At 47.4% G+C, this 11041-nt stretch overlaps 1 protein-coding gene across 3 annotated transcripts; it reads left to right on the plus strand.

Annotated features, from left to right (window-relative positions):
- Positions 1-1169: 1169 nt before the first annotated feature.
- Positions 1170-10738, plus strand: LOC126986581 (zinc finger protein 37-like). 3 transcript variants are annotated; one of them, XR_007739826.1, is made up of 6 exons: positions 1170-1319; positions 2804-3777; positions 5011-5150; positions 6126-6341; positions 6753-10083; positions 10119-10738. XR_007739826.1 is itself a non-coding variant. In XM_050842841.1 (5 exons), exons 2-5 carry the CDS (start codon positions 2835-2837, stop codon positions 8010-8012), a joined length of 2559 nt encoding a protein of 852 aa, XP_050698798.1. In that variant the 5' UTR covers positions 1170-1319; positions 2804-2834; the 3' UTR covers positions 8013-10738. The 3 variants fall into 3 exon arrangements, 2 of the variants coding, with proteins under 2 accessions (XP_050698798.1, XP_050698799.1); XM_050842841.1 differs by having other exon boundaries at positions 6753-10738; XM_050842842.1 differs by lacking the exon at positions 1170-1319 and adding an exon at positions 1815-2070 and having other exon boundaries at positions 6753-10738.
- The last annotated feature ends 303 nt before the right edge of the window (positions 10739-11041 follow it).

Here is an 11041-nt window from a genome sequence, read left to right on the forward strand (position 1 = left end):
TTTGCTTCCATTTGATATTTTTAGTTCACTTGATTGTTTGGACGCCTCAGTTGTTGTGCAAGTGAATGATAACCATAAAGCGACCACGACAACTGGGTAAAGATTGGTAATGTTAACGCGCCGATATCTCATGTCTTACTTAACCAACTGCTCTTCTGCTGCCATATAAATATCAAACCTCCCGGATAACCTTAAGAAAGAATGCAAAGGCCAAAACAAGTGTGAAAAACAGCCTTGCAGTGAGCGCGCTACACCTCCAAGTGCTGCCCCGCGCGGCGGCAGGCGGCGGAGTAGCCCGCGATAGGCAAGACCCGCGGCGCACTACAGGTCGGTGTACATCCACTAATAATGTTCACGCCCTTACCTACGACCCCCTTATTAGTCAGTGAAAGGCTGCTCAATAAACACGAGCCTCCTAACTGGGGGCCCCTCCTGCCTCGACCCCCTGCCTTTACACATCTCGTTGTATCGGACATTGGGCTTATGGTTACTTTTTCTTTACACAACAGAGGAAACCTAAAAACACTCATATGAACTGTAAAAAATATCAAATGGAAGAAAGTCACACCGAAAATATAAAGCGGCAATAAAAAAAAAATACCCCCCCCCCTTGCCCCGGCCTGCTGCCCTGCACGCCCCACCGAGGCACACGGCACGGCCCCGGGGTGCTGAGGGTTCCCTTGGCCCCACACACAGCACCTGTCACCGCCGTGTTCACTGGCGTTTTTAGTGTCTGTTCAGCACCACGCCAGCCACCGCCACTCAGCTGGGCGCCACACGGGGCCGCGTCAGCCTTCACAACGGCGCCTTCCTTCCTTGCATTTCTGATTGATTGATTGACAGCTTATTGTTGCAGATAAACAAAGGAGAAGGGAGGAACATGCCATCCCAAGCCCCAGGCAGGGCAGAATGTGATTATACAGCCAGTAATACATGTGTTGGTAGCACTATGAAAATTTCTGCCAGCCCAGAGTCCACCTTATCTGATACATTTTTTTACTCTCCTTATTATCATGTCTTTCATTCCTTCCATCTAGTCACTAATATGCAGAAAGTCACCACCAACAAACACCTTTCCATGCTATATACTCCCTCTCGGTGAGTGCTGGCTCTCTAGCTATATCTGAGGCAACCCAGGCCTTACTACACCTCAAAGACACGCACTAATACTCACCAGAACATATAATACCGAACTACAGGCGTGTTTTTACTGTTAACATCACTTTTACTTCCCTTGACAGTTCCGTTGGGTGGAGTGAAGGTCAGGGAGAGAGGGAGACAACTATGGCCTCACCCCGCCCCCCCAAGTTCCCCTTATGGTGAGTGTCCCAGGGGCCACACTCACCCTGGGCCTGCTCTGGGGTGTTTGGGAATAGGCCCTGGGGTGTCTGTGTGTCTGGTGTGAGCCTGGTGTGTGGTGTTTGGGGGGAGGCCCTGGTGTGTGTGTGTGTGTTTGGGGGGAGGCCCTGGTGTGTGTGTGTGTGTTTGGGGAGAGGCCCTGGTGTGTGTGTGTTTGTGTGTTTGGGAGGAGGTCCTGGTGTGTGTGTTTGGGGGAGGTCCTGGTGTGTGTGTGTGTATATGTGTGTGGAGAGGCCCTGGTGTGTGTTTTGGGAGGAGGTCCTGGTGTGTGTGTTTGGGGGAGGCCCTGGTGTGTGTGTGTTTGGGGGGAGGCCCTGGTGTGTGTGTGTGTATGTGTGTGTGGAGAGGCCCTGGTGTGTGTTTTGGGAGGAGGTCCTGGTGTGTGTGTGTGTGTGTGCGAGGAGAGGCCCTGGTGTGTGTGTGTGTGTGTGCGAGGAGAGGCCCTGGTGTGTGTGTGTGTTTGGGGAGAGGCCGCGGTGTGTGTGAGGGGGGTAGGTGTCATTGCCAGGGAGTCAGCTGTGTGTTTGTCCCTCTCAGCGCCTTACTCCAGCGGCTGACACGGTTGTTTCCTGACCTCCTGCTGTACTATTCACCTTTGTAACCATTTTAAACAGAAATTTCTCGTTTCTGCCTTAAAAGTGTTTTCCCTCACCTTAACCACCCGCTGCAAGTGATTTTCTTGAGATCAGAAAGGAGCGAGGACCCATACAGGTGAGGTCAGGTTACAGTTGTCAGGTTTAATTAATTTCAGTAAGTGCATGACATTAGTTTCGCTGTGTGCAAGGTGGTTATGGCGGCTGGGTTGTTGCGGCGGCCACCACTGAAGGCCCACCCCGTGCTAGCTTCCACCCATGAGTTGTTGTTGTTTTTTCTTGTTTTTTTTACGTCTTCGCCTATAGTGCCGGTAGGCTTTCTTCAGGGGCCTGGTGGTCAGCTCAAGCCCGTTTAATGTCGCTGGCAATTTTTTTTATAGTGGCGCCATTTACTCTTGGCTCATGCTGCCCCCGCTGGGTGGCTTTGGGTAGTTATTCCATAGGAGGAAGCAGTTTTATCTGAGACACAGAGTCACAGACATCTATTTGGTGGGTATACAAAGTAAGCTATGCCATATACTTAATTACATGCAGTAAGAATGACAGACAGACACAGTGCACAGCATGGAAAGGAGACAGTGAAAATCTGTATATCAGTCATCATGCTGTGGTGTTTTCATGGAAAGGTCATCAAGCTGTCATGAATAGATGTGTGTCGTTTTGGTTTGTAGGATTGTCAGGGATAGACATGTTCTCGTTGTCCAGCCTCATGGATGAAGAAGGGATTGCATATGACAAGATTAAAGAAATATATACATGCATCCTTCACATTCGACATATTGGTGCGATGAGTAGACTTACCTGTCAGTGATATAATGATGATTACTGATTAATGTATTTATATATTACAGAACCTGGAAGTGTGCTTGAAGGGCAGCTGGCATGGAAGAGCCAGGCAGTGGGGCGTGTGTGGTGTGTGCCAAGGCGGTGAGCAGCCCTTTGATCGGCGTACATTCCAGCCTCATATCACAGAATGGCAGCATCCACAGCCAGATGGGGCAGGTGGTGGGGGTGGAGCAGCTGGAGGAGGCATGCAGGACCACAGAGTTAATTTGCTCCATCTGCCTCAGACTCCTGCTTAACATTGTCAACCTTGAATGTAAGCTGATGGTCCTCAAGAATGAATTTCGGGACACATTCCTGCAGGGAACTGAGTCACGAAAAGAATCTCAGGTTGTTGGGCCATCTCGTCCCGCTGCAGAGAGTTCTGAGAGGAAGAGTGGCGAGGGACACACACCTCAGGCTGAAATGTGGGACAGCACACACCTTGACCAGTGTGTCAGACCTGAAAAAGTTGATGGGTTCTTCAGCAACATTCCATCGGATTCAGAGCCTAATAGAGAAGGTGTTAAGAGCATTGAATCACAAGATAAACCAGAGGATTCTGTGTCTGCAGTTAAGCATGAAACCTCCAGCCTTGATAGCAGTGCTGCCACCCACCATCAGTGCCCTCAGGAGCTGGGCACCCACCTGACCCTGGATGCCAGCACTGCAGTCCTGAGTGACCTGCTCCCCCCACAGTGCCTTCTAGGGGACAATGCAGTTTCTTGCAGCTCCCAAGGTGAAGAGGAGACCCTGAAAGATGAAGGGAAGAGGTCTAACTGTGATACCCCTATGCAAGAGAGCGAAGGCAGTCCTCCCAGCACGGCCAACACATCGAATCCCTTACAGAGTGCAGGAAATGGTGGTGGTGCTGAGCAAACCCTCAGCACTGTTGCAACTCAGGACAGGCAAGACAGCCAGCGCCCCCTTGACTCAGGTGGAGATGATGGCAGCAAGGAGACCACTGCACAGCCAGCCCAGAGACGAGCCAGGAGACCCAGAGGCAAGGAAGACCATGACATGTAGCAAGCTGAAAGTAGAAAGAGGCAGCTCCTTTAAAACCTTGTCCACACTGGGCATCAAACTGCACAGTGTGTTGCACAACTCTTTGCAGGAACCAGTGTTGCCAACAGTAGGGTAACTATGTGTTGAGTATATCTTATTCCTCAGCTGGATGGTAGGGTAACTACTCTATGTGTTGGGTATATCTTATTCCTCAGCTGGATGGTAGGGTAACTACTCTATGTGTTGGGTATATCTTATTCCTCAGCTGGATGGTAGGGTAACTACTCTATGTGTTGGGTATATCTTATTCCTCAGCTGGATGGTAGGGTAACTACTCTATGTGTTGGGTATATCTTATTCCTCAGCTGGATGGTAGGGTAACTATGTGTTGGGTATATCTTATTCCTCAGCTGGATGGTAGGGTAACTACTCTATGTGTTGGGTATATCTTATTCCTCAGCTGGATGGTAGGGTAACTACTCTATGTGTTGGGTATATCTTATTCCTCAGCTGGATGGTAGGGTAACTACTCTATGTGTTGGGTATATCTTATTCCTCAGCTGGATGGTAGGGTAACTACTCTATGTGTTGGGTATATCTTATTCCTCAGCTGGATGGTAGGGTAACTACTCTATGTGTTGGGTATATCTTATTCCTCAGCTGGATGGTAGGGTAACTACTCTATGTGTTGGGTATATCTTATTCCTCAGCTGGATGGTAGGGTAACTACTCTATGTGTTGGGTATATCTTATTCCTCAGCTGGATGGTAGGTCAGTAGCTACCCTGCTGTCGGCAACACTAGTTTTCTGCATCGAATTGTGTAACAACTTGATGCCTTGTGTGGGCAGGGCTTAAGAATAAAGTCCATGCATGATATTTTAAGGTGAAAACAGTTAATGTGTGGCTCTTTTTAGTTTGGTTTCATGTCTACTTGGTTCTTCCTTTTCAGTTTCCATTTATTACCAGGGTGGTCCAGTATTTTTTATATATGCAGTATTCTTAAGACTTTTACCTTTTGACCCCATATTGTCACTGATTTTCTGCTTTCTCATCTTTCACTAACAATATTCCATTTTTCCTGTTTTAATGGTGCTTAAAAAATCAGAGTTCCTATTAGCATTATCCATATTTTTACTCCTTATTCATATATTATGCTTTTCTAATTTGAATGTCATTTGAAAAGAGAGAAAAATCCTAATAACACAAGTTGTCTTCCAACCCCTGACTCAGGACAGCCCCAAGTTCCCACACCCAAGAGGAGCAGGAGGAGGCCAAACACTTCCCAGGACACGGTGGAGGTGAAGGTGGAGGTGAAGGACGAGTGCACGCCAAGGGAGGCAGGAGCAGAGGTGAAGGAAAGAACGGCACAGGTGAGGAGCGGGCCTAGAGGGGTGCAGGAGAGGTGACAACACTGCAGCGGAACATGAAACAGATATGACGTGGGATACAGGGGAGAAAAATTAACACTGAAACTTTTAACACAGAAGATATGGGATGATGATGCTTATTGGGGCGTTCTATTCTTGGTGCCGCAACTGCATGGTCATATGGCACTGAGAGAAGATATGGGAACAGGAAGAAAACTGAAAACTGCAATGCATAGGTAGAATAAGAGACAGCAGCACAATAAGATATGAGGGGAGAGAGAGGAAGAAAAAAAAGAAAACAGGAACATAGAGGGAAAATGATATGGAAATGGAGAGAGAAGACTGTAACACATAGCTAGGAAGAGACAGAAGCACAGACAGATAGAGCGGAAAAAAGACAACACAGAGACATTGAGCTAAGATGATATTTTGAGAGACAGAAGAAAAAGGAAAACTGCAACACAAAATAGGGAAAATCGAGAACATTGAAACACAGAGCCATTGAGCTAAGATGATATTTTGAGAGACAGAAGAAAAAGGAAAACTGCAACACAAAATAGGGAAAATCGAGAACATTGAAACACAGAGCCATTGAGCTAAGACGATATTTAACATTGAAACACAGAGCCATTGACAGAAGAAAACTGCAACACAAAATAGGGAAAATCGAGAACATTGAAACACAGAGCCAAAAGGGGAAACACCTCAGTAGATTACGGAGAAGGAAATAAGGACTACCCTGAAATGTATAAGAAAGGTGATAGGAAAAATAAGTACATTGAAATAACAAGGAGGGGTGGAGAAAGACACATATTGCAGAGGTTAAGAGACAGCAAAGTGGGTACAGAGAAGGAAAGGAAGACTACTGCATTGTAAAGAGGGTACAGGACACAGCAATGAGATACAAGGAAGGGCAAATACAGTCAATTAAAAGAAATAATAAATTGTGTGTGTGTTAACCCTCAGCCTCGCCCGTAGCTCAGTGAATCTCTGGAGACCTGTGAGCTGTGTGGCCTCCAGTTCAGCGACGCCAAGGAGCTGGGCGGTCACAGAGGGAAGGCACACTCGGCTGTCTACCGCCACACCTGCCAGTGGTGCCCCAACACCTACTACCGGGAGAAGTCCAAACTCACCCAACACTTGCGTCGCAGCCACAGCATCACGGCCCACCAGTGTCCCGGCTGTAAGCACCAGGTAAGCCCCAAACTACCCTCCAAGCCTTGACTGCCATGTGCAAGCTCTTAAGTTTTTGCATAATATAATATACGGTTCTGTTTTATTGACAGTACGATTTTCAGCTTCCCTTCAAATTCTAAATATAGGTAATTTCTTTGTATTCAGTTGATGAACATCTGGATAACTTCTGTAATCATTAACCATTCGGTAATTGTTGAAAATTGCCATCTGGTTGTGGTAGGACCCAAACCCGGGTCTCTGGAAGCACCATGCCCACACACTGACCCTACAGCCATTGCCTGAATTTCATCTCAAAGGTGTTATTTATTAGTGGTCAAGAAAACCATAACATGACTTTCCCAGCATGAGTCTGCTTCCTTGAACCAATCTATTTTAGTTAATGAATTGATATGGATGATAAACTTTCAGGCACTCAGTCAGAATGCGCTGGACCATCACATCATCAGCCAACACCCAGAGTCTCGCTTCTTTGAGTGTGACATCTGCCACAAGGCCTTCAGGACCCACCGCTACCTCCACTTTGTTCACATCAAGAGGTGTCACTTGGGGCTTCCAGTCAAATACTCCTGTGACAAGTGCAACAAAGGCTTCGTTGACAAATCTTCCTTTGAAAACCATAAAGTCACTCACTCGGAGGCTAGAAACTACACATGCGAGTTCTGCGGCGCACGATTCCTCACTCCCTATGCCCTCAAGGTGCACGTCAACACACACACCCGAGAGAAAAAGTACGTGTGCAAGGACTGTGGGTCAGCTTTCCTGCGCATGTGTAACCTCTGTGCCCACAGGAAGCGCTTCCACAGCTCCAGTGACGTCAAGCTGGTCTGCGAAATATGCGGGAAGTCTATGATGACACGGAAAGACCTGAGAAGACACCAGCTGGCCCAGCACTCCAAGGAGAAGCCTTTCAGGTGCCCACAATGTACACGCAGCTATGCCGCCAAGGAGAGCCTCAAGAGCCACCTGAGGACCCACACCGGGGAGAAGCCGTACGTGTGTGAGTGTGGCAAGGCGTTCCACAAGAGCAGCATCCTGCGGCGGCACCAGCGCTCCGTCCACGAGGGAGAGGGCCCGCAGCAGGAGGCAACAGCAGTGGAGATGAACCCTTTGCATGTGGGTGATGAGAGTGAGCTGGGACGTGAGGAGCACATGGTTGTGATCACCCTGAAGGAGTGCAACCCCCCAGCAGTGTACACAGTGCAGGGCAGCACACCACACCTCCAGGAGATAATGGTGTCTAGTGAGGGGCCTCCACAGGACCATGCTGAGGCCACACTCCTGGCAGAGGGCCCCAGTGGCCTGCCCCTGCTGCACTCCTCCTTGGGAGCCCTGGGCCAGGGCCGCCTGGCGCTGTCCACCCCTGTGTTGCTCACCTCCCTCACTGCTGGCTCCATCACTGTCCCGGGCACCACCACCTTCACGCAGGTCACACCAGTGGCGGCCAGCCTCTCGGCACACCCGGCAGACAATTTCCAGCAGCCCCCAGCCCCTCCCAGCCCCCCTGACCCTATAGTCAACACCAAGAACCTGCAGGAATCCCAGGATGACCAAGACCCATTGGCAGGCTTGGGCTCCACCTCCTGCACAGATCTGCTGCAGCTGCCCGGCCTGCACCCCGCCACCACACAGGTCTCGCTGGTGGCCCCCTGGCCCTCCTCAGCCCTGTGAGGCCCTCGCTGCCCCGCTGGCTGGTGTTCCTTGACAGTGGAAGCATCCTTGCCTTTGGCTATGAAAGTGGTATTTGTTGTTTTGAGTGAAACCTTTTATTTTTATATTAATATGAAATTTTTATTATATTAAGACATGTTGATATTTCCTGAATGAAGTACATACAGCCCCAGTAAACAGACAGTCAAAACAGCCACGTGCTTCAGGACGCTACACTGAAGACTTGACAGGCAAACAAGGTAGGGACTGAGTCATACTATGGTGAGGATTCAGATCTTTAGTAAATATTTTGAAAGAAAACTGAAACAGGGTTAACAGGCTGAGTACAAAAAATCCAGGTATTATTTTTCTCTTAAAATGAAAGTCTGTTTCCCGAGACATGTTAGTCTCCTGAACCCTTGTGTTGCCCTTCCTGCTGACGGGTGTCTCGCTGAGTGGCACTGTGTACAGCCAGGTGCGCCACAAGTCTTGCCCCGGGATTTCTTTCACTACCTTCCTTGAATTCAAATCTCATTCAGAAACTATTGATGTTTTATTTGAAGTAATACTTGCTGCCTTTTCTCTTTCTTTGTCTCTTTGTTTTGCTCTGACATAAACTCCTTACATAAACTCTAAGGGGGACAGCTGAAGAGTATTTAGCTTTCCCTCTTCACAGCCTCCCTCTTTGCAACACTACCCCTTCAGCTTACTTCTCATGCACCCCTCAAGTCTCCAGTCATTTTAGTTAACTGCTGTTCTACCAACTTCACACAATTATATCTTAACTTCCACACACCCTCTCTGCAAACTCACCCAAGAAGCTCATGTATTAGAGCAGCCATAGTTCAGTCCAGACATGACAAAATGCCTTTGGAACTTGATAGCGTCATAGACATAGCAAACAAGTTAGAGACATTTAGACTCCATATAACCTTTACGTACCTCGCCCAAGGTAAGAAGTCATTGGGTTTGGAGGAAGTGTAACCCTGTAGTGCTAGATATAAAGATACATTTTTTCCCTTCACATTAATTATTGGAATGTTTGTTGGTTGTTGGCATAAAGGAGCATAAGCCACAGAGGGAGGGAGAGCATAAGCTGCCCCAAAACGTTCCTTGCTCTTACACACCACAGAGGTTCTCTTCCTCAAGTAAGTCATGTTCAAGTGTTATCATCATCATGCCAAGAAGGATCATTATCAATTCCTCTAAAAATCATCACTACAGACACGACTTTCCTAATGCTACCAATGTGATCCTTGTTGTGACTTGGTAGATTTGCTTCAGTTATCATTAGGCAGGAAGAGCTTGAACTTATGATCACAAAAAACTTATAGGGCATGTCCAGATATTTGTAGGCCTCATCTTAATAATACTCATATCAAGGGAAAAACAAGCTTCTCCATAAAGCTACATACTCTGAGGGATAAGAAAAAAATAATGTCAAAATGAATTATATCTTCATTTTCACAAGAGTGCTTTCACACCTCCACCTGATCTTAACCTGGTAGCAGCAGGGATCATGTTTCTTAATGGTCCCTCTTAGCGAGAAAAATGAGAAAAAATCATCACTCACACAAACCATTTCATAATATATATCAAAGCATTTGTGATCAGTTTATGTATCATCAATTTTGTGGGGGGTTTAAATCATGGCACAAATTTGGCCCGTCGCTGCTACATGGTAAAGCCACAAATTTGGCCCGTCGCTGCTACATGGTAAAGCCACAAATTTGGCCCATCGCTGCTACACGGTAAAGCCACAAATTTGGCCCGTCACTGCTACACGGTAAAGCCACAAATTTGGCCTGTCACTGCTACATGGTAAAGCCACAAATTTGGCCCATCGCTGCTACACGGTAAAGCCACAAATTTGGCCCGTCGCTGCTACACGGTAAAGCCACAAATTTGGCCCGTCGCTGCTACATGGTAAAGCCACAAATTTGGCCCATCGCTGCTACACGGTAAAGCCACAAATTTGGCCCGTCGCTGCTACCGGGTTAAGGGTTTTCCTAATATGAGTACTAACTGGAAGGATGATTTTTTTTTTTTTTTTTTTACGTCGTTGCCTGTTGCGCCGGTAAACATCTTCCTGGTGGGGCCTGATGGTCGGCCCAAGGCTTCTTCCAGGTGGGGCCTGATGGTCGGCCCAGCCCGTTCTGGCGCAGGCGAGTGTTTATAGTGGCGCCATCTTGAGTACAAATTGGTGAATGTACCCTGAACTGTTACGAAGAGGAGAGACCACAGGTGATTCATAAAGGCAGTGTAAGCAGGCTTTTTCTTCTTTCAACTACTAAATTTCCTGTACTCAGCAAGTTGGGACATGACTTCAGATGCATGAATATGTACTCACGTTTGCTCCATCAAGTCTGACTCATGTTTGCTGCTGCACACGCCCAGTACACTTCTAGTTCCTTAGTGATATAGACCCACTTTCGCAGATACCCTTCACCCTGCACACACACCCACACACATAATGTATCCACCCACACACCTTATAGGCTACACTCACATATACTTACACATTGAGGCTGCCACCACCAAGAGCCAAGCAGTGTGAGGCTCCTGGTGTGTTTAGTGAGACGAGTGTTGATACAAGTGGCTTATTTATCTCAGATTGAATGTCCGTCCTCTAGTCTGCCCGTCCACCCATCTTTGGGGGGAGTATGGCTGCCCTGCCCCCCCTACAGCACCACCACTTATGTATGCACAGACTATGCAATAAATCAAGGTTATATCTTACATATTTAGACTGTATTTCATTTGCCTACTAATCTTGAATAATTATTAATCTGATGAGCGCAAAGAAGTCATGGATGGAGGAAACAGAATGATGTACAGCAAACACCAAGGACAGAAATTCACTTTGTTGTAATAATAATAAGCAGAAAAAACTGTACTCAAATCCCATCCTCTAAGTACCTCTCTCAATTATTAGGGAAGATGGAAAAGGAAGAGAGGAAAGGAGAGAAGAATAGCAGTGGAGCAAAACGAGGGAAGTTTGGAAAGTTTCGTTTAGTCGGTGCAACATCTGTGGTCATATGCCGGAGAGA

This window comes from Eriocheir sinensis, chromosome 62, assembly GCF_024679095.1.
Source record: "Eriocheir sinensis breed Jianghai 21 chromosome 62, ASM2467909v1, whole genome shotgun sequence".
In the NCBI taxonomy this organism is placed as follows: domain Eukaryota; kingdom Metazoa; phylum Arthropoda; class Malacostraca; order Decapoda; family Varunidae; genus Eriocheir; species Eriocheir sinensis.

Excerpts from the sequence above, each read along its gene's own strand:
- LOC126986581 (XM_050842841.1), top strand. The coding sequence starts at position 2,835 with ATGGAAGAGCCAGGCAGTGGGGCGTGTGTGGTGTGTGCCAAGGCGGTG. Across the intron at positions 5,151-6,125 it reads TGAAGGAAAGAACGGCACAG|CTCAGTGAATCTCTGGAGAC; the intron begins GTGAGGAGCGGG and ends CCTCGCCCGTAG. Across the intron at positions 6,342-6,752 it reads GTCCCGGCTGTAAGCACCAG|GCACTCAGTCAGAATGCGCT; the intron begins GTAAGCCCCAAA and ends ATAAACTTTCAG.